The sequence below is a fragment of the Anguilla rostrata genome, chromosome 9, assembly GCF_018555375.3.
Source record: "Anguilla rostrata isolate EN2019 chromosome 9, ASM1855537v3, whole genome shotgun sequence".
NCBI classification, from domain to species: Eukaryota; Metazoa; Chordata; class Actinopteri; order Anguilliformes; family Anguillidae; genus Anguilla; species Anguilla rostrata.
The window spans coordinates 32,165,083-32,188,551 of record NC_057941.1 but is presented as its reverse complement, the minus strand read 5'-3'; the positions used below and the strand labels follow the sequence as shown (position 1 = coordinate 32,188,551).

The window sequence follows — 23,469 nt, the reverse complement described above, 5'->3', positions numbered from 1 at the left end:
AGAACGCTTATTGTGGACAGAATGTACTCTCACCTGACAGGTACTTCCTATGCACATGTAGGCTAAGTATTGGTGGATGTGCTGTGGGTGTGAATGTATGTCAGCGCGGTGGGCGCGCGCGCGCGCGCGTTTAAGACGGAATGCGTGCTGTGTGTCTGCGCGAGTGAATAAGGCCAAGAGTCACTAATGAATCCTCCGTTATCTGCAGCGGCCCGCGCCAACCCTCCCTTGGCAACTGCACGCGGACAGACAACACGGCAACAGACGCGGCTCGCCACTGCGGTGTCTGTTGAACGAGGGCGAGAGGGAAAGGAGGAGAGTGTGTGAGAGAAAAACTAAGAAGAGGTGGCATAGGTATCCACATCAAACAGTAGCAGTTAAGTACACATTTTGTTTAATATCCATATAGATTATTTAGAATCATATATGTTAAATAGATTTGGTGAATTGAGCTTTTGCCTATGGTTCGAGCCTTTATAGAGTTACTGCTGTCGGCGCTTTACTCCGGAGGGAGTAACGAGAATCCCATCACCTACAAGGTTCACTGAAGAAGAAAAAAAACCTAACAAAAGCCTCCACATACGTGATTAGAATGGGTCACTTCACGACGCGATTTGTCGGTCACATTTATACCTAATTATTTATTTAAGTCTTGATGAAACTCACAAGAACGTGGCCAGCTTGTCAAGAGCGACACGAGAAAGTCATGCAGGATTCTACATAGAAACGGCAGTTACAAAAAAAAAAAAAAATTCAAGTTCTATACTGCTTGAGAGGAGTGGAATATTGCTGGGGTTCATTGTAAAAAAGAAAAGGAATGTAGGCAAGCCGAAAACGGACAGGAAGAATGTGGTCAATCTGGACTGTGTAACAGACACGCGCAGATGAGTCGAAAGAAAAAAAATAAATAGGTTTAAGGCGGGTATGACCGCGAAGCGCGTCAAGGCGCTGTGATGTTTCGGAGCACATGTACTAGAATAAACCCATTGATAAAAATGTGTTGTAAGGTTGTTTCTGTGATATTGGCACACTGCCTCACCAGATTGGCTAACTGTATGCTATGGCAGTATACGCAAACAAAGTAAAACCAACCGATATTAACATGACGCTTTCATTAATAGTTGAGATTTTGGTCATCTTGGGAATATAGCCTACTGGACGGTGCTTGAGGGGAGAAGTCATGCGCTCAGCTGCTACGGCTGAAAAATTATTTCCCAAACTGAAAAAGGGACGAGCGAGAATGAAGTCTGCAGAACGTACGATAGCCGCGATGAAACCAGGCACTTTGCCAATACCAAAGAGACGGTCTTCACTTCAAGGGATTACTGAGCAATGCGTGACCAATTTATTCACGCCAGTGCGTTGGGAGGTACTGATGCAACCATTGTGCGTTTATCTATAGCTGACGGAACCAGTTTCAGCTTACGACCACGAGGACGCGTCAATTGTGTAAGACAATAGGTCGAACAGAAAGGGGAAAAAAGATTTTCCTTTTGGTAAAGACAACTAATTTGAACCACACACCACTTAACATTACTTAACACACGCCCGCATGTCTGTGCATCAGTTTATTTTCTGGTATGACTTTTTACAACTAGTGATAGCAGAATGAATTATAATAACGCTATCATACATTGCAGATAAACGACTGAGCCGTATCAAATTTGGGGGTTGAAGGTCCGTTTTGTAACTGAACACGCTGCGAGAAAGAACTTAAACAGGAATACCAAATAAAAGAGAAATAAATAAAAGAGAGAACTACTTGTTTGACGAACTAATTTACCAATTAGCCTATTTGGAACAAGGATTTGACCCCCTTCGACGGGATCAAATGTGACTCGGTCGAGCATTTCGCCAGAGAAATTGACCAACGCACAGCCCAGGCTTTGTAAAAGGCTGTATGCGCTGGAGAGAACCATTGGCCGTGACTAAAATTATCTGAAGCTCTAGGTCCTAATGCCCCATGTTCAAAAGGCAGGTGTTCTACCTGTCCTGCTCTTAAATCTACCTCACCTGACAGCTTCACCTTTCTATCCACTGTGACAACATGAAATACTATTGCTTCGGGCCCGGGTTAGTGAACCCAATACCTTTGGAAGCATGGGATGCACACTGAAGCATGCGCGCTTGGGACGCGACAGACACATGTTCTGACACATTGCTGTATAGCACATACCTTACTGTTGTAATAACGCAGTATTAACATGGATAATTACAATAATTGTATGGTTACAACAGTGACAGATTTTATTCCAAAGAGGCAACAGTATACTGAAACAGTGTTTTAGGTGGTCAAATAGCCTACGTATAAAAGCCGATATAGGTTGTGTATATAGGACCGATTTAAGAACTCTTTTTCGCAAGTCGGTGAAAGATGTTCACTGTTGTTTACTAACTCAAGTGCCAAACCTATTGCATAACAAATTAGGTCATTAAAATTCCAGTGCCTAAAATAGACTATATCAAATTGTGCATAAGAGTTGACACTCAACATAAAAAGTTAATCCAAAACTTATGGCTTTCCTATTTTAGCTGCACGGTGCTTATTAGGTACCCCAATGCCGGAATGTCCGCCGTAGCCGCGCAAAGTGGAAGGTTGACATCGACTTGTGTGCGTTTTTGTGTATTAAGGGACAACGTTCGTGCGCGTTGCTCGGTCGCGACGGCTGCTGGCAGTAGACCACTCTCTCCCTCTCTTGCGCTCTGGCTGCTGCTGTGTTATTTTCCAGCTTGGAGCCCCAACCCGCACGGCTCGATCGATTCGCATTGATTGTCCCTGACGAGCTGCTCCACTTTCCAGCCAATGTCAGCCCGTCTGCGATCGGGAAGGAGAGAAATGAAGGAAAATCTCTGCCGCCCTGGCGGTGTCATTTCCACACACTTCAGCTGGCCGCCCGCCAGCAGACAGGACACTTACAAGAGGTGGAGTGGACTCTCGCATCGAGCGCGAGGAGGAACAGAGTGCGCAGCCGATTCCGGCCGGCGACACCACGGCTGACCATTGCCGAGCCACTCCGACACACTACAGGCAGTGAGTGACAAACTATACCTCGGGTTGCGTCCACTGTTCGCTCACAGACTGTTAAGCAACAAGCCAGAATTATTTCGCGAAATTACTGCGTGAATTTACTGCAGGTACACTTATTGTTAAAAAAAAGCCAGCACAACCTCTAGTTTGTCGAATATCAGCGGACTGAATGGAAAACACTAAGATTCTGTAGAGCGTCCGTGGAACCTTTGTGTTTCTGTGACCGAGGGGTCATTGTGCTTTTTTTCTATGCTGAGACAGAAAAATCGCATGTCCGGTCTGTAATGAAATAATGATTCATTTATTTTTGGTTATACTTTGCAATACTTTCATTAATATTGTATCCAATGGGGGAAGTTTGTTTTTCGTTACAGATAGTTACTTTAATCAATCTTTGGAAGCTGTCCTTAATTAAGATATTTTGCGCGTTTCTGGGATGGCGACGATGATGTCATCCACTGCCCCCCCCCCCCCCCAAACACACACACACACACATACACACACACAAACATATATATATAAGCTACTTCATATATGTTACAATATGTAATGAGCTAAGGAAAGTTAATGCAACATGTTCTTTAAAAATGTAGGTTAATTGCAAACATGAACGAAATCCGTAGCCTACTCATCAGTGTGCGATCACCAAAACATCCAAAATATGCAGCGTTTAAATTACTATATGCATCACTAAGTGACGTATGCAGTGTCAAGTGTGTAAAATTTGTTTACAGGGCCTCGCGTTGCTATAAGAACGGTGTTTGTGCGTTTTGGTATTATTTTGTCTCTGTCAACGTTGGAAAGTCCAGTTCGGTTTTTGCGTGAAGCTCCAAAAATCTATGAAATGTGTTTGCATGTTCTTCTCCGCGAGCAGGGATGTAGAGGTGGGATTGCAAGAATCGAAAGGTTGGAGAGCCCGCTCGCTCGCTTCCGAGAAAGTACGTTTACAACAATTTATCATTTCGTTTCCCTTCCGTTGATTCCGGACTTGGCTTGTAATATTTCCGTTGGGTTCGAAAATTTTTTTCTTTCTTTTTGACACCAATCTCCGCAGCAGGCACGGAGACGGACCGCTTGGACAGTTGGATCCCTCCCCTCCGTTCGGATCTGCTTTGGTAGGTGCGAATGAAAAGGGCCTGTGTTTGCAAATATGCAGATACATTGACGGGGGGAATCATACTTTGTCGAAGTCTGCTCAAAGTTGGGAAGTCATCTTCCTAACAATCAAGTTAACGGGGAGAACGGGAGAATGTTTTTTCTTTATTCTCCGGAACGTGCCAGTGCAGACCAAGTACTGGCAACGCCGAGAGCCCGGTCTCAGATCAGTGAGTCTAGACAAAAGGTATTTTTGTTTTGCGTTAATGTTTCCTTTTTCTTTTTGCTAATCGAATGGCGCTTTTACTATGTATAGTCAATGTACCTTGTCTTTTACTGTTAATATTTAGAAGGGCACGCGAGCATTTGTTTTTTTTTTATATTTGTATGATCTAAAATCTGTTTTTTGTAACAGTCGACCTGAAATAATATGACATTCTTTTGTTGTATTAACAGGTCGTGAAGTGAAACGTTAAGCGTGTAACGTCCCTGAGTGACATGCACTTATATAGCTAAACTTGACACGCTTCATAAATATTCGGGATTTAAATGGTGACACTTAAATATGATTATTACGATGATGATTGTGACGTTCGGCGATTTTCATGACAGGTGATTAAATTATATCAAGTTTCCGTTTGTTTGGAGGTTGAACTTTTTATTTCCTGACAGATTGGCGTATTTTATGAACACATTTATGAATATTCAAAAAACATGATCCGGATCGATGATGTTATGCCTTACTTCATTAGAGACCGTTTATTTTATGAATATTGGTGGTTTCACAAGCGCTAGCGGGTCGTTTTGTGCTGAAACGAGTGGTGCGTGCTCTTTATTGTTCCCGAGGACGGATCAGCCCGTCTCCAGTGCGCGATGTCCCCCCTGCCTGAGCTCTGCGTGCGGGGATTTACTGCGACCTCCTGCTATTGCCGCAATCCGCGACCGGCAGCGGCGCTCGTAGGGACTGCGTGTTTTTGTGATTGCAATTAAAAGGTGCCAGGACTCGAGTTCACACAGTGTAATATATGGATTTGTTTTAACTGAATTTTGTTTCACCTTTGATTCGTGAACCTATTGTGGCGTAATAAGAGAAAAGACTGCCTACGCACATATTGTTACCTTACACTAATTTTAGAGAGTATTAGTGACGGACTGGCCTTGAGCGTGTATGTGTGTGTGTACACGTCCGTGCGCGCGCACACGCACGAGCATCTGAAGGGAAGCGCAACGTTAGTCCCTGCATTACCTGAACTAATAAATATCTCACTCGCATGCTTCCCGCGAGATGGCGAGAGGCAACTTCAAGCTTGGCTTGTTGTTCCTTAATGGTTTCGGGTCTCATTAATCAGTAGACCGTGTTAGGATAGCTTTAACCTGCTCGGGATATGTTGTGGAAGAATCCTTAAACTATTCAAACCTTAAACTGCTATATGTATTTATTTTTTAAAATTTATTTTATTGGTAAGATCTACGAAACAACTGGACAGACATTACGAACATTTACGTGATCTTTATTATATTATTAATTTGAGCAAGACTGCCTTTTTTGGCTTCTGATTTGTTTTGATTCATTATTGACTGGCAAAAATTGTTTGGGACTCCTACTTTATCGTGATTTCAGTACTGAGCCGTATAATATTTTTTGTATCTTGCCAAGTGTGAGAGTCTTGTACTGGAGATTTCCACACTCCGGAACCGAGTCAGTTGGGCAGGCCTGGTTTCGAATCGTTATTCTACAGAGAAGGGCCAATTACTCCTCAGCGCTGCCTCCAGGGAGAAAGCGCGAGCTATCGCGCGCTCTCCCTTGCTCTCGAGGTTCGCATATGAAACGGCCAGTCAATATAATGTATGCAAAAACACTAATTCCAATATTCATGAATGTTATGAATATTTTACCTGCACGCACGCACGCACGCACGTACATACACACACATCTTAGCACTTATTTTACCACGCGGCATTGTAGTTTTACAAATTATTTTATTGAAAGTTGTTTTTAAAACTGCCAATAACTGATATGTGTTCACCAACGCTGCACAACTACCACCATCAACCACAGTGCTACAGCTACTACCGCTACTCTGACTGTTATTCGTCATCATCATCATCATCATCATCATCATCATCATCATCAGCAGCAGCAGCAGCAGTAGTATCTCATCATCATAAGAACAAACACCATAATTCTAGGTGAATTCTCATGCCAAAAACATTCTTAATTAACAGAAGCAATTCAAATCATGGAACAATTTCATAATTTGCCTGATTTAAACATTACATGTATAAAATTAAATCTCAGTAATGAGACAATGGTTCAGAATTTAGCTTAAAATGCACACACACGCGCACACACACAGAAACATCAACAAGCTAGTATTCTGATGTCAAAAATTTAAAATGTTTTCCCATTTTAGTTACCCCGCTGTATACACTCAAAGGAAAATTATTATGCAGATGTGTGGATTAACCATGTTGTGATTGGCCAGAGTAATTTCAGACGCATACAGAGTACATCAAATCAATTGCTTTATTTGTTAAAATGTCCTCACAGTGCCTTGATTGTTAATATGCTGCAGTCACACAAGTAATCAACACCTGACACCCCTCCCCTCCCACCCCCGCTTTGGATGGTGTCATTGACTGAAACATTTGGTTTGGCCTGTCATTTTGTAAATATTTAAGGCGTTTGACTAATATTTAATTAATAGTGTTAATAAAACTGCTAATCTGAGATACTGGAGTTTGTGAAAGCCAATGAATGGTGATTGTGTCGGTGACCTGGCTTAATGTAATTGTTATTGAAATGGGGCCAGTAAACCTTGTTTACAGGTATTAATGGTCACGATAATTTTGGAGTTGTTCAGGATTGTATTTTTGTGGTTGGTTTTTATGTTCCTGTTTTTATCCAGTTACTTGTGTGGTAAAAGCTACTTGAGTGGTTTCTAACTTTGGGCGTGGAGTTGTTCATTTTGGAACTGGTATCACCTATAAGGCAACGGTGTCAAATAATGGCGAACTGAGCTTTCAGTCGCAGGATCTGAAGTTAAGGGCAATGCTCTGCATCATGTTTAACAAAATGTATTCTTTATATGATCTTGCTGAATAATCGGACAATTTAAAAAAAAAAATTGATGCCAAAAGCTGTCAGCTCTGTAAGTTGACTTGGACAAGGAAATCAGAACATAAATACAAATAAGAAAAATGTAGGCCTATCTACGCTCATTGCCACTATGCGTGGATTACAGGGAGCAGGAAAGGTCAGCATGATTTTTATCAATATTACCATTTTGTGGTCCTGGTTCAATGGTAAGGTCTGTTTGTTTGTTTGTTTGTTTGTAAATTTTTAAAATGATTATCTATCCCTGATTTTCTGTGCTCTGAGAACTGAGAGAGAGTGAAAAGGAGAGAGAAAGAGAGGGACAAGCGTTTTGCAAAGTTTGAAAGAGATGAGAGGTGGTAGTGTTGGTGTTATTGCCACGGAAAGTGACTGTCGGGGTGAGTGTGAGAGAGACTGTACATGAGAGAGTGATAGAGTGTGACAGACAGGGATGGAGGTAGAGAGCATGAAGGAGAGTGAGGGAGAAAGAGGGAGCTATGGACAGTGAGAGGTATGGAGAATGATGGAGAGACGGAGGGAGGTATGGAGAATGATGGAGAGAGTGAGGGAGGTATGGAGAATGATGGAGAGAGTGAGGGAGGTATGGAGAATGATGGAGAGATTGAGGGAGGTATGGAGAATGATGGGGAGATTGAGGGAGGTATGGAGAATGATGGAGAGGGTGAGGGAGGTATGGAGAATGATGGGGAGATTGAGGGAGGTATGGAGAATGATGGAGAGGGTGAGGGAGGTATGGAGAATGATGGGGAGATTGAGGGAGGTATGGAGAATGATGGGGAGAGTGAGGGAGGTATGGAGAATGATGGAGAGAGGGAGGGAGGTATGGAGAATGATGGGGAGAGTGAGGGAGGTATGGAGAATGATGGGGAGAGTGAGGGAGGTATGGAGAATGATGGGGAGAGTGAGGGAGGTATGGAAAATGATGGGGAGAGTGAGGGAGAGAGAGGTAGGGAGGTATGGAGAATGATGGATAGAGTGAGGGAGGTTGGTGTGAGAGTTATAAGTGAACGTTGAACATAAGTCAGCCCTAATAACAAAGGCCCTATCCCTGGAAACAGGATGGGCCAGTGATATTAAGGCTGAGGCTTTGATCAGCATTATTCCATGTCACTCTTAGTTTTCACTTAACATCTGTGAAGTCAAATGTGCCATTTGGACTTTAAGCGTGGCACGGTCCATGGTGAAATAATAATTTAAAAAAACGCGTGTAAGGGCTTTTGGAGGGGTGGGTCCTCTCCTGCTGGTCTCTGGGACCCTGTGCTGCACCCTGCGTTTCTGGCTTTGAGGATTTTACCTCCCACTGATTCTGGCCTTCCAATTTCTCCCTTATTCCCACCTCTCCCTTTGTGTCCATTACACTGGACTGCCTGGCCGCACCCTTGCGTGAATGTGCGTGTGCATGTAGGTTTACGAAAAGACAGTGTTTGAAACATTTTGAATTTGACAGTTGATGGTTCAGTATATGATGGTGATTGAGGGAAAGATAATTGAGTGCACCTTGTAGACAAGTCCTAAAATCTGGTTCTCATGGGTGCATAAGTACCCCCCAAAAAATGCTAAATACAGCGAAGGGAAAAGGGAACTTACGCACTACTAGATGCAAAAGGGGAACATCCCTAAAAAAGGTGACTGGACTCAGAGGTGCTTTATGTGTGTGCGTGTGTGCAGTGGTGCATGCGTTTTCTCTTTACCACAGGTCTGATGTGAATCTCCTCAAGGTCTTAATGAGAGTTAATCAAATCTGTGCAATCAATGGAGGCCTCAGTACAGGTGGTGTTTATAAGTGACCTGTGCTAATACAGAGCTCCTCTGTTTTGGATAGAGTTGAGTGGAAATGGAAGAAGCAAGCCTCAGATGTTTTGAGTAGTGTTTCCGAGCACACGTACGTATGCAGCATGCATGTGCACGCACACACACACACACACACTCACAGAAATACACACATTCATGCATACTCATACAATCATGTATATAAATGCACAAACACACACATGCAGACTCCAAAATACAAGCTCACACACGTACAAATGGACTCACATGACTATTATTGTTAGTATTGCTTATTTTATTATCCATGTGTACACACAAAGGTCACATTTCACATATCTGTCCACATAGTTGGTTATTTACAGAGGCATCTCAGGTTAAGTACCCTGCTCAGCGGTGCACCCGTCTCACAACTGAACTTACAACCTACTGGTTACAAGATTGGTTCTTGTAGCAACAAGCATCTAAAACATTAATAACAACATTCTTATATAGTATCATGAATATTAGATGTTGGATGGATAGTGTTTCTCAGGTTTGGTTAAAGGTGCAAAATTCTGATTGTGGTGTATGGGATTGGGCTATTTCCAGGCAGACTTTCCCAAATACATCCCTTCAGGTAAAACTGAACCATAACCAAGTCTGGTTTTCTTACAAGAGGAATACCTTGTAAATCAATATGATCAGACTTACAATATGTACACACGTGCATTTACTGCTCATTTATTTAATTATTTTTAGTTTTTGAGGGTAACTCAAACACCAGAGCTTGGACTCTCTCCTCTCACTGGAACATGGACCCTCTTCCGTGTGTTGCCATGGAGATTACAAACCCCAAGCCCTCCACTCCCCCTGGATCAGCTCCGGCCCTGGGGAGTGTGGTTTCCATATAGCGGAATTCTTTTTTAAACCAATGTTTTGTGTGTTGGTGGAGTAAACTTCAGGTCAAGCCAGTGCAGGCAGGCAGATTGACCAGCTGATGTTGTACAATGAGGCAAAGACATCCCCCTCCACTTCCTGGGTGATGCTATGCCTTCTGGGATTTGCGGCCACAGTCGACATCGGCCTGCTCAGGAGTGCATATTCAGGCCAGGCCAAGGAAGCCATCGCCGCAGTGAAAGCCACTGCCTTTAGCTCAGGGGTGAGACTGGGAGCGTAGTGTGTGCTTCTGGATTTCCGCTGCCGTTCATTATGGAATTAGTTCAGTCATATCCGCGATCTGACATTTTAGCTAAAACTGTCATTAGCTAGTGATTTACTGCTGTTAACTGTTTTTCCTACCCTAAATGAAAAGTTTTTTTTTTCTTTCTCTGTGCTAGTGAACTTGCATTGGTGCACAGAGCAACTTAGCTTATTGTGCCCGGGTAATTGGTGGAAACAGAAACCTGTAGGCACAGAATGGAACCTCTGCTTTAGCGAGACAACGCTCAACAGCCACGTTTCACTGTTTTTCTGGTTCAGACGTGGTGTACATGTCAAGGGCCCTGTTTCTGAAACTGCACCCCTCTGGTTTTATGCCAAAATGCTTGACTGCTACGCTGCTCTGCCAGTAGCGCGCGCGTATGCACGTGGGGTGGAAACAGGCTGGGTTTTCCTGTGCTCTGCAGAGGAACGTCCTGTGGTTTTGCGAGTCACCTGACTCAACTGTCAACTCTCCACCATGCTGTTAATACTGGCTGTCCCCCTCCCCCACATTTCAACGGGGCTCAGAAACTGGCTGGATTCTGTGTGTGTGCCTGTCTGAGTTTGTGTGTATGTGTGTGTGTGAGAGTTTGTGTGCCTTTGTGTGTGTGTTTCTGTGTGTGAGTTTGAGTGTCTGTGTGTGTGTGTCTCTGTGTGTGAGTTTGTGTGTCTCTGTGTATCTGTGTGTGTGTCTGTGTGTGAGTGTGTGTTTGTGTGTGTGTGTGTCTATGTGTGTGTTTCTGTGTGTTTGTGTGTGAGTTTGTGCGTCGGTGTGCATGTGTATCTGTGTGTGTGTGAGAGTTTGTGCGTTGGTGTGTGTGTCTCTGTGTGTGAGTGAGTGTGTGTGTGTGCTCATTTAGCTTGTTCAGTTTAAAGGCTAGTCCATGTAATGCCAGCCTCATAAGCCCGCAGCATAAGAACGCATCGCTGATGTGCTGTATTGCCTCCCAGGGCAGATATTTGTTTACTTGACAACCTTTGCTTGACAACATGGTCATGGTGTTGGACACAAATAGTTGGAGGGAGGAGGGGTGTCGTGGGGGTGTATGTGAAAGCGATGGCTTGTGAGATGTGAGATTAAGCACTTGGAACAAAGGATTGTGGGAGAAAGAAATCCTTCTTTTTGGCAAAACATAAAACACCAAAGCAGTATTAGGTCTGATTTTCTTCCTGAACATAATTTATCTGAAGGTTGTTTTTATGCCTGTATTAGGTGAATGTTACTTGTTTGAGGAATCTTTTTTTCAGATGCAGTTATTCATTTATTTCAGAAATTCTGTAATTCTATGCTTTGAGCTTTTAGAAAATAAGTTATCTTTTGTTCAGTGTCTTTCACCTGAATGAGAAACATTTTAACAGGCCAGGAATCGTAAGGCAGGTTTTACTGTACTTTGGTTCTCTCTTTTGGATGTGATGTCATGTGAAATCATTTGAAAGAGAGTTGAGGTGTCAAGCATTGATGCGGGTGCCAGACCTGGATCAAATAATTATTTGTGAAAACTTGTTACCTTTTATGCAACAGTAGAATTTCTTCATATTATAAATAATTGCGAACAAATACATTACTCACTAATATACTGAACAAATGTCTTCTGTTATATGATTGTTCCTTTTGGTTAGGAAAATGTTTCATGTATTTTTGAACAGGTCTGATGGATGCCCATGAGATTTTCTGTTATTTTGTGTATATATTAGTTAGCGTTCGTGTGTGTGTATGTTTGTCTCCGTGTGCGTGTGTTTATGTGTTTGTCTGTGTGTGTGTATGTATGTGCATATGCGTGTGTTTGTGTGTGTGTGTGTGTGTGTGTGTGTGTGTGTTTCACAGAACTGCAGGAGTGTGTATCAGATGTTAAATGAGAGGATTACCTGCTGCACTTTAGCCGTAGCCACAGTATCTTTTACAGCAGCGTTCCCTTAAACCAACAGGCCATATTAGAAGTGCTCTCTCACATACTCACTGCTCCAGTGACATAATCAACCCCAAGCCTAGGGCTTAGTTTCCCCTGTCTAACATCTCACTCAGTCCTCTCTCTCTCTTTCTCTCTCTCACTCTCTCCTCCCTCTCTCTTTCTCTCTCAGGTTTCAGTTCGTCTGGTGAAAGATGCGGATGAAGACAGAGATCTAGCGCCGGGTCACGGGTTCCGGGGGCTTCTATTGGCCCATTCTTCAGCGGAGGAGGAGCCACCCTCCTCACCTGCGCACTGAACAGACTGTCAGCGCCACCCCTACCCCTGCCCCGCCCTGTCCCCTGCCCCGCCCTGCCCCCGCATCGCCACCATCGCGCTGGATCATGTCTAGCGGGCGAACCGAGGGCAGCCAATCAGCGGCCCCCGACAGGAGCAGCTGCGGCGAGGACACGCCCCCGCAGGCCCCCGAGCGGCGCAGCCGCAGCGGGATCATCAGCGAGCCGCTCAGCAAGAGCCTGAAGAAGTCGCGCGCGCTCTCGCAGTACACCGCCGCGTGCCCCGCCCCCAACGGACTCTCGCAGAAGGGCGCCCCGCACGCCGCCGGCGCCGCCAAGAGCAACTCTACCTCCGCGGCGCACAAGCAGCTCCAGCAGGTGGCGCCGGAGGTGGCGCCCAAACTGGACCGGACCCTGGAGCAGATGCTGGAGAGCCAGAACGGGCTGCTTCACTTCGCCCAGGCCGCCGCCCTGCTCAAACGGGCGGGCATGGAGCACGTGCTGTTGCCCGGCGACCAGGGGGCGGGGCTGGGCGACCTGGAGGGCGTGTCCGGCGGCGACACGGCGGGCGGGCCCGGGGACTTCCCGTTCATGGGCGGCTTCCCGTTCAACCCGGGCCTCTTCATCATGACCCCCGCGGGCGTCTTCCTCGCCGACAGCGCGCTGCACATGGCCGGCCTGGCGGAGTACCCGGCGCAGAGCGAGCTGGCCTCCGCCATCGGCTCCGGCAAGAAGAAGCGGAAACGCTGCGGCATGTGCCAGCCCTGCCGCCGGCGCATTAACTGCGAGCAGTGCAGCAGCTGCCGCAACCGCAAAACCGGCCACCAGATCTGTAAATTCCGAAAGTGCGAGGAACTTAAAAAGAAGCCGTCCGCAGCTCTGGAGGTAAGGGCTTGAAGTGGGCGGGGCTTCCGGAGGTGAGTTGCCCAGGGAAGGCGGGGCTTTTTTCTGTCTTAAAATGCATGAAGGTGGGGGCGGAGCGATCGGAGCAGGAGGATCGGAGTCGGAGGGGCTCAGGAGGGGGTCAGTGTTTGAAAGGGGGCGGGGCAAGAAGGAGATCGGATTAATCTTTCTCTCTCTCATTCTCTCACTGTACCCAGTGCTCTTCTCATCCACGGTTAAGACTGGCAAATGAACGATCCCTGCTCCATTTAATTCCGCCTTTCAGCAAATGAGCCAGCATTGTTCAAATCCCCTCCAGTGTACCTTTCAATATTAGTGATTGTTGTGCATTTGGCAGAGTGGGTGTAAGGGACGTGAAGGGGTGTGTGTGTGTGTGTGTGTTTCCGGAAGTGCATTAGTGTCTGTGTATGGCAGTCTGTGTGTGTGTGTGTGTGTGTGTGGTCTCTGGGCGCCTTTGGTAGTATGTATACAAGCATTTGTTTGGTGGTGTATGTGCATGTGTTTGCGTATTTGCATGGGTGTTTATGGAGGTCTGGTTGTGTTAGGTACTGTATGTGTGAGAGTTGAGGCATAATATGTGTGTAGGTGTGTCTGTGGGTGTTTGTGATTTGTGTATATGTATATGCAAGTGCTTGTGCTTGGTGGTGTGTGTTTGGCTTGCTAGTATTTGTGTGTGTGTGTGCCTGTGTTATCACACGCACGTGTTTAAGTGTGTGAGCCTGTGTGCGCTTTTGTATGTGTGCACGAGTGTGTATGTGTGCACATGCATGTGTGCGCATGCATGTGTGTGTGTGTGTGTATGTGTGCGTGTGTGTTTGGCAGTGTATCGCCTGGTCTCATTATTGGGGAAGGGAAGGTAATGATTAATCCGGGCCATTCACACCACCGCACTGCAGGGAAGAGTTCTGTGATTCAGTGAGAGGCAGGTGCATTGGGGTTCTCTGAGGGAGAGGTGTTTCTAGGTGCAGACAAAGAGAGGAGCTTTGGAGAGGTGGCGCTCTGGTGTTTAGCGCGCGAGAGAGGTGTATCTGGGATCAGAAACAGGCGGTTTTTTAAGGGCTTCGGGTAAAGGCAGGTGTTTTGGCGTCAGGTGAGGTGAGATTATGAACCGAGCTGGTGGTACACTGGGTTACCGTGAGAAGGGGTGTACTGGGGTTTGGTTATCAGGGGTGTATCAGGGGTCAGTGATGGGGTCCTGTTTGAGATCGGTCGCCCTTATCGCACATGCAGCCTAACATGGCCGCGTTCTGGAATGTTATCATTCAGCGCTCATGTTAAAACGAGAGTCGGAGCCAGGGGTTCAGAAATGTTTTTGACGGCTGATGATGTAGTAACATTTATGGGGAAGTTCCCTTTTGATGTTACTGTGAACAAAGCCGTAACATTACTAGGTCAAGCATGCAAAACTCGACTTCACTAAGACGTCCATTCAGCTACATTTTTTCTTACACCTGCAAAAAACAGAAAGTAAAGAGAGTATGTATACCATGTATACCAATAAATGATGGCCTACCTTACTAACTAGCTCTGCAGAACACCCTATCAAACATCACACATTTACGTCATATGGTTAGTCCAATGTTTCTAAAGTTCCAGTGAGATGTGGTTGCACATTCAAATGCGGCATGGGATTAGTTCTTATGGTTCACTATCTTCCCATTGGCCGGTTAGTTAGCAAATGTTAGCTAGCTTTGTTGGCTAGAAAGACAAAGTTAACAAAAACAGACATTGCCCAGGCTGTATGTGTCCTCCTTATGCTCGTAACCGTGGCTACTGCAATAGTTCTTTCGGGGTATTTGACAGGCGCCTGGTCAGACAACAATTACTGGCGCCATCATGTGTGATGCTATTGACCTGGTGAAATGCCGGACAGGCCTCAGTGTGGAAACAGAAGCCACTAGATTGCTGGGGACGTTAATGAGGCAGTGTTCTGTTTCCCGTGCGTGAAAGCGGCTAAGGAAAGGTGGGTGTTTTGAGGTTCATTTAGAGAGGGGTGTTATTGGGGTTCATTGAGGGAGGGGGGGGGTAGGTTAGATGGGGTGGGTCGGGGTTCAGTGAGGTGCGGGGGGGGGGGGGGGGATCGAAGGAGTGAAAGGATCAAGGGTAAGAAACAAATATTGTTCAAAGGTTCGTTTTCACACTTTATTTGTGTAACTACGCTGCGATTCGCTAACACGATGAATATTCTGATTAGGTGTTGTGAATGGTGCGGCTCCCCTGAGAAACATTCTGCACGGACCCAACGCAGAGGTCCGGTCTGTTCTGCTGTCAGGCCCAAAATCCAACCGTGGCTCTTCCAGTGCGTTTCAGCCGCTGGGGGTGGCAGTGCAGTGTGGAGCTGGTGCCTCCATCTCACAGTGGCGGCTGCTGAGCTAAAAACTGAGGAGGCAGAAAACTTAAACTGATTATCGGTCTCAGCCTGTTTTAGGTCATTTTCCCTGATTAACAAGTTTGCCAACCATCTGTTTCATAATCCATTGGCAGGTAAATACAGCTTCTTTCTTCACGTCACATCAGGGAGTTTAAACAACTCAATTTAGGAAAAATCTGTTTTATTCACTAAGTACTCTTAATAAAAAAAGATACCCAACTCTGTTGACTACCACAATAACTTTCGGCGCAATCAGCGATAAATGCTGCCCTTCAAGTTTGTTTAAATGACTACATCTGCCTATATCAGATCTTTGCCATGATTATCATGAGTATGAGTACGGAAAACTCATAAGAGTACATGTATCCACAATTTTGGTTGAAATGTGCACAGGTTTGTGACGCAAATGAAAATAAGTGTTTATGTCAGTGGTCTCTAACCCTGATCCTGGAGAGCTACAGGGTCTGCAGGTTTTCATAGTGACCCTGCACTTCATGAATCAATTAGGCTGGATTCACACCAAATCAGGCAATGCGGCACCTTGCCGCAGGGTTGTGTGGCGGTGTGGGCGTGTCATTACATGGCCCATTTGTGTGACATCATGTTGTGAACTTTAACCCCCCCCCTCCATTTCCTGTCTGCTAACTCAAAAAAAAAAAAAAAATGGACAAGAACGCAAACCGAAGGAAGCTTCTTGTTATCGTTATTTTGCAGCATAGACTGCCAGCCAGATGCAGATGTCGAAGCTGGGTACACGAAATAAACCAAGCGAGGACATAACTGGGAGAGTATCATCGGTTGGTCCATGAACTCCATAGTGCTAGGTACAATAAACTAACATGCAGGAACGGCTAAATAGCGAATCTTTTATACAGCTTAATTCCGACGTTCGGAATTGATATTTAGCTAGTAATTATTGTTTTGGTACTAGTCCCATTACCCGGTACTGTCAAATCACGATGACAATAATAAAATCTAATCTTAGGAAATGAATCGCATCAGTAATTCATCTGACAGTTGCTCGGTGAACAGCGGACTGCTACATGGTAATTTAAACAACTTACGTGATTGGCCACTGCAGTGTGACGTCAGGTTTGTTTTTTTTGGCACCCCATGCGGTCAACTACTGCCGCGGCCTAAACGCACTACCCCCATTCAAATGAATGGGAAGACTGCCACTTTTGCCACACAACCCTGCGGCAAGCTGATCTGGTGTGAATGCAGCCTTAGAGCAGTTGATTACATAGTTGACTCAACTCACCTGGTGTCTTGGGTCTCAACTGGGTGCTGATTTTAAGGTGAAAACAAAAACCAGCAGACCCTGTAGCTCTCCAGGACCAGGGTTGGAGACCGCTGGTTTATATAGCGTTAGTCAAGGAAAATGACTGAAAACAAGTTGAGACCAATGATCAGTTTAAGGGGAAGTTGTCTGCTCAGCAGGCTCCACTGCTAACTCAGAGATTACAGTGGTGTACTTGAGCAAATTAGTTAGCTTGAACTGCTTCAGTAAATGTGTCCTGCTGTTAATATGAATAATTTGTCAAAGAAAATGTATGCTGTCTTTAGGGTTTTGTGTATCTGCTGAGCAACACAAATGAATGAATAAATAAAGTTTCCACCCTTACTTTGGAAACAAGGCCCTGGGCTTGTCCATTGTTTCCCTTCCTAGCGTCCGCTTTGAAAATGCTGGACACCGAAGCTTCCTGTGGCAGGATATTTCAGCATCGGTGATGCTTCTTGCTGTGGGGAACCACCAGCTAGAAACTAGGAATTTCATTTTAGCGCAAAAATGTTAACATCACTCAGTCAATTGAAATAGGCATGTCATGCTTGCCTGGCCATCTTTAACCCATCAATAATAATCCATCTAGAGGATTCATGTCGGTTACTCTGTTAACCACCAGACAGTGTCTGACTAAGGATGGTAGCCATCACTCTGCAGATCAATTCTCTTCATCGATTGTTTGCTAGCTAGCTAAGTAACTGTCAAGTTAAACTGTTTTTTTGTTGTAATGTTATGTTTGCAGAAACGACTTTAGCTGCCATGCCTGTTACAAATGCAAACAGTTAAGCCCTATGTATCTTATTTTCTTCACATTTTTTTCACAGAAAATTTCACACAATGTAAATTAAACCTGTTGCACCTGCTAGAAACCAATCCAGTGTGTGTGTATGATGTAGCAGGCAATGTAGCTAACTAATCACTGGCTTGGTTGAGTGGTTTACTACTGCTTATTATATAATTAATCTCACTCGTTAATGAAAACTACTAGCTGCACCTAGCCACCATTAGCATCGGCAGCAGAAAGAATGCATTTATTAGCCGTTGCTTGCAGTTTGGGCTGATAGCCATATAAATCACACATGCTGCCAAATGTCATTTCCGACCCCCATTATGAAAAAACAAACAACTCTGTTCTTAATCAAGCCGGCAGTTAAGCTTTTACATCCTTTTCGAGAGCAGAGAAGAGAACAGGGTCTCTCCCTTTATATGCTGTTAATACAGCTGCAGCTTTTGCATATAACATGGCTATAACAGTGTAATTACAGTGCCTTCAGATGGAATAGTTTCAGCTTGACAGGGAATGTCTGGCTGTGAATGTGTGCTTTCTCCCGTTTCAGTATCACAGACCTGCCGCACATTCTTTGGATTATTCGTTTTTTTTGTTGTTGCCCTTTTTCCTGTCTGAATACACAGAGAGTAAAATGTTCTTATTTTTTATTTAAAGAAAATAGGTTGACATAAATCTCAGATTGACCTTATATACATACCAATGCAAAGCGGCATGAATATTGTTTGGCTTTAAAAGAAACAAAAAAGAAATGCCAGGATCACACAGGTTCCGTGTCCGCCATCTTTTTGACTAATCGGGTGGAATGCGAGTCATATGACCCCCATGTGCAAGTGAGCAGCTTTTTCAGGCTAGCCAGGTGGCTAACTAAGCTGAGGGTAATTTGAGAAATGACAGATATTGCTGTCAAACATAGAAAAGATGCTCTCCTGTTTTACACAGTGTAAATTAGCTGTGCTGGACCATAGGAGACAGTGTCAGAAATATTATATTATAAGCACATGTAATGATAAATTAGAACTTCAAGAAGGATATGATAATGCTTTTAAGTGCTGAATTTACTTTGAAATTAAAATATGTCAATTGGATTGACTATGTGTTTGTGCATGTCTAGTTTGTGTGTGTGTGTGTGTGTGTGTGCATGTGTCTATGGGATGGGTGCATGTGTGTGAGTGTACATTGTGTGTGCATGTGTGCATTCATATGTCTGTTTGTGAGAGAGAGAGAGTGAGAGAGAGAGAAAGAGAGGGAGACCATGCCTGTATGCGATGTGTGCATGTGAGTGTGCATTTATGAGTGTATGTGCATCGTGTGTGGGTGTGTGCATTTATATGTGTGTGTGTGTGTGCGTGCGCGAGTGTGTGGGTGTGTGCATTTATATGTGTGTGTGTGCGTGCATTTATGTGTGTGTGTGCGTGAGTGTGTGGGTGTGTGCATTTATATGTGTGTGTGTGTGTGTGCGTGAGTGTGTGGGTGTGTGCATTTATATGTGTGTGTGTGTGTGTGAGTGTGTGGGTGTGTGCATTTATATGTGTGTGTGTGCGTGTGCTGAGTGTGTGGTGTGTGCATTTAGTGTGGTGTGGTGTGGTGGTGTGGGTGTGTGCATTATATGTGTGATGTGTGGTGTGTGCATTATGTGTGTGTGTGTGTGTGCGTGTGAGTGTGTGGTGTGGTGTGCATTTATATGTGTGGGTGTGTGTGAGTGTGAGGCTTATGCGGCCTCTGGGCTCTTTTCCATGGAAAGCTTGTGGCCGCTGAGAAGCCGCAGTGAAAAGAGCGCAGAGGATGCGGTGTGTGTAAAGCCTCTGGAGGGGACAGGGACAGGGACAGGGAGCGGGGTGGGGTGGGGGGGGGGGGGGGGGCTTTAGCATGGGGGGGCGACCGGATGGGCGTGGCCTTTACACAAACCTGCCGAAACATCTGTGACCAAACCGGTCCCCCCTTCCATTCATAACTCACCTCGCGTCTGTCTGCCGGGGGTGATTCCACTGCGCTGCCTGGAACACGACGCGGTGATACGAGCGCGATATAGTCAGAGTTTATAGTTTCAACGTTTATGGCTGCAGCTCTTTACGCGCGTGTGTGCTTGACTGTGTGTGTGCGTGTGTGTGTGTGGTTTCATGGGAGTGTGTGTGTTTGTGTGTGTGCGTGCTTGTGTGCGTGTGTTTGTGTATGTGTGTTTGTGCTTGCTTGTGTGTGAGCGTGTGTGTGGACGCAGGCTTCTCCGTGAGCGGCACTCGGCTAGTTTCTTCAGCCTCGGCGACGCTAGGCTACTGGTCTGCGTTGGCATGGCGACCGGGAGGGCAGTCTTGGTCAGTGCGGCGGCCTGTGTCCGTGGGGAACGGACAGCCGGGGAGCAGCAGGCTCCCGGAGAGAGAGACAGACAGAGAGACAGACAGACAGATAGCAGCTGAGCCGTCGGGCCCCAGGTATCTGGGAGGGGTGCTCACAGAGATGGGGGGGGGGGGGTCAGTTGAGGTGAACGCGTCCTGTGCGAGCGTGGTCTCGCGCGGATGGGGCGGGGAGGGGGGTGAGTGATGGAGGGAATGGGGCTGGGGCGGGGGAGGGGGGGGGGGTGAGAGGCTGATTAATGCCAGAGCGGACGTGTCAGCAGCGGGAAGCTCTGATGCAGGGTGGAGCCTCCTCCGCAGTGTGTGTGTGTGTGTGTGTGTGTCAGTGTGTGTCAGTATGTGTGTATTTGTGTGTGTGTCTGTGTGTATATGAGCATGTGTGTGTGTGTTTGTGTTTATGTGTGCGTTTGTGTGTGTTTATGTGTGTGTGTGGATCTGTGTGTATATGAGTGTGTGTGTGTGTGTTTGTGCGTATAGTAAAATCAGTGCAGGGAGATTAGTGGTGTAGCGTAGCGGCTGAAATAGATGTTGCACATGGATGGTGACCTTGATACGGTAGATACAGGCCTGAGCTCTCAGCTCACTGTGGCATTGGACAGAGGCTGAGAGGGGACAGGCCACTGGAGTGTGAACATGCAGGTGTGTGTGTGTGTGTGTGTGTGCGTGCATGTGTGTGTGTGTGGGCGATACAGCTGACTTGCCCCAGGCAGTGTTGGTGAATGTGTGAGATTCTTTGCTGCTGCTGCGGAGAGAGAGGGAGAGAGAAAGAGAGAGAGACGGGGAGGGAGAGAAAGAGAGAGAGCAAGAAAGAGAGAGAAAAAGAGGAAGAGAAAGAGAGGAAGAGAGAGGAGGGAGAGAGACGAAGAGAGGAAGAGGGAGAGAGAGAGGCGTTCTTTCTGATGGAGCGCAGCCTCCTGTATTTTAGGGAAGCGGGCTGCCGTCGCCTCCGCACTGGTGCTCAGACGGCCAGTCAGCCGGTCCCACGGCAACGTGTTTGTGCTGCTTAATAAGATAAAATAAGATGAGGCCGAAACCGCGAGAGAGAGCGGGAGAGAGCGGGAGAGAGAGAGGGGGAAGAGAGAGAGGGAGGGAAGAAAGAGAGAGGGGGGGAAAATGGCGGACGGAATAGAGGCCCCTTTGTGACGGAGGGGGGGGGGGGGGGGCTGGAGCAGGACGCCTGTGCGTGGCGCTAAATAATTAATGTAGCGTGTCGGATTTCACTTGGAGCCACAGCCATGGCCTTCGGCAGCCGGCGGGGGGGGGGGGGGGGGTGAGGGGAGGGGGGGGGCCGCGGGAGTAGAGACGGTGGGGGTGGGGGGGGGGGGGCTGGTTGGGACAGCCTGGCGCGACGCTTCACTACCCAGCTGCTCTGTGGGCTCAGAGAGGAGGGAAGCGGGGATAAAGAAAGGGAGGGGTGGAGGAGAGGAGAAGGAGAGGTGGAGGAGGAACGTGAGGATAGGAGGAGCGGTAGAGACGGGTAAAGGTGAGGCGACGGGGAGCGGGAGGGAGCGGTGAGCGCCATCGTCGGTAAACGTGTTTTTGATTACTGATTCTGAAGGAATTTGCAATGATCGTTATGCCCGTCTCAAATCAATCATTAACAGCCTAACAAGGCAACAGAAGAGAATGACAAGGGGAGGGGGGAGAGAGGGAGAGAGAGAGAGAGAGAGAGAGAGAGAAAATCAGGAATGCTCCCGTTTCTATGAAGGCTGACGCAGTTGGGGTGTGGGAGGGTGGATCTCAGGGTAGTCTTCACACATAAACATAACTTATGGTGTCACGAAGCAGAAATATGGAGCATTGCTTTGACTCCTGACATTGACTCCTGTGGCCCCGCTGCCAGTGACTCCCTTGTCTATGAGCCCTGAGGGGGAGCCCCTCCCCCTCCTTCTCCCCCCGGTCCGCCCCCCCGCCCCCATCTGAATTTGACCCTGGCTCCGCGAGGCTCTCTGTGACGCTGACCTTCTCATCCTCTCTTTCCAAGAAGGTGATGTTGCCGACGGGAACGGCATTCCGATGGTTCCAGTAGCGAGCTCCGCTGCTGCCGCCGTCGCCGCGGCGATTCCCCCAAAGCTCCGCGATCAAGTGCAATGCCACCGCTCGCTCGGACAGTGTCAGGCACGGATGCTCCGGCTGGAACAAAAACAAAAAAACAAACGAAACAACAAAAAAACAAACAATCTAACAAACAAAACAGAGCAAGACAAAACATGACAAACGAAAAAAAGAAGTTACAAAAAAATAATGACGATGATTATTATCAATGGATGCACCTGCTTATTCCTGAACCAAAAATAAACATAAAGAAAAAACCTATGGCAACTTTCATTCCTTTTCTATGTTCCATTTTGGTACCTTTTGACCCCCCCCCCCCCCCCATTCGCCCCAACTCCCCCAACCGTTTCCCGCGGTTTTCTGTCACTTTGACATGGAGCTGTTCATTTGCCAAACAGAAATGACAAACTGAATGGACAATCAACTGATTTCTGTGTTTGGTGTATATGTCGTTATGTGTGGAAAGATACAGTACTTGTGTAGAGAATGTAAATTTACTGCTATATTTTAAAAAAAGAACCTAGTGGCTAATGAAAGCACTATTGTAATTTAGCACCATTGTTCTTACTTACAACCTGTATTTTTGATTGTTTTCTTTTTTATTTTTGTTTTTTTGTTTTTTTTGTTTCATTTTTCGTTTTATGTCATAAATCTATGGTTTTGAAATTGCGTAATGTTTGCTATTAAAAAGAGAAAACAAAAAAACATTTTTTTTTGAGATATAGAATCCCAATTTCTGATCCAACAGGACACATTTCGGGTGTCAGCTTGATGTATCCCACGCCCCCCCAAGCTGAATTTGGTGCTGATGACATCTGAGGACATCATTGCTGGTCACTCTGGACTCCAACAAAGCAATTTCTCCCTGGTATTTCTGTGGTTCTCATTGGTGAATCAGGCATCTGTGTATCTCTTCTCAATTAGGCCTGCCACCCCGATTGGTCGAAAGGCCTCGATATTCAAAATCAGTGCTCATTCTCTTACGTTCAAGTAAAAGGTACTGATTTACTTTTCTTTCCAGCACGTTGCCAGAACTACATCTTCAAAGTGACAAAAAAGTGATGTTTGTATTAATTTAGAAATTTGGGCTTGTTTTTGTGAATAAAAAAAACAAATGCATGTATCTGTGTCAAGATTTACAGTTCTCAAGTCTGTCTACTTTTGCATGTGTTTTTTTTAAAGGTGCTTCATTGTCAAAAAAAACTAAGAAAAAAACAAAGCAAACATTGACGAGGTACTGCAGTGTGGAAAAGAGCACTCAGATTTGTTCTCTTTTTATTCCATTCATTGGCTAATAAAATAAAGAGTTGAATGGATGAGAAGAAAAAAACAATTTCTGAAAAAA

At 45.9% G+C, this 23,469-nt stretch overlaps 1 protein-coding gene across 12 annotated transcripts; it reads left to right on the top strand.

The window, feature by feature from the left end:
• Positions 1 to 238: 238 nt before the first annotated feature.
• On the top strand, positions 239 to 23,243 carry cxxc5a (CXXC finger protein 5a). 12 transcript variants are annotated; one of them, XM_064351790.1, is made up of 5 exons: positions 397 to 3,031; positions 3,903 to 3,966; positions 4,083 to 4,143; positions 12,270 to 13,257; positions 22,054 to 23,243. In XM_064351790.1, exons 4-5 carry the CDS (start codon positions 12,481 to 12,483, stop codon positions 22,096 to 22,098), a joined length of 822 nt encoding a protein of 273 aa, XP_064207860.1. In that variant the 5' UTR covers positions 397 to 3,031; positions 3,903 to 3,966; positions 4,083 to 4,143; positions 12,270 to 12,480; the 3' UTR covers positions 22,099 to 23,243. The 12 variants fall into 12 exon arrangements, with proteins under 12 accessions (XP_064207866.1, XP_064207860.1, XP_064207864.1 ...); XM_064351794.1 differs by lacking the exon at positions 4,083 to 4,143; XM_064351788.1 differs by having other exon boundaries at positions 3,903 to 4,143.
• The last annotated feature ends 226 nt before the right edge of the window (positions 23,244 to 23,469 follow it).

Bases quoted from the DNA above. Each gene is read 5' to 3' on its own strand.
- cxxc5a (XM_064351796.1), top strand. From the start codon at position 12,481: ATGTCTAGCGGGCGAACCGAGGGCAGCCAATCAGCGGCCCCCGACAGG. The intron at 13,258-22,053 runs GTAAGGGCTTGA...TCTCTTTCCAAG, and splicing joins AGCCGTCCGCAGCTCTGGAG to AAGGTGATGTTGCCGACGGG.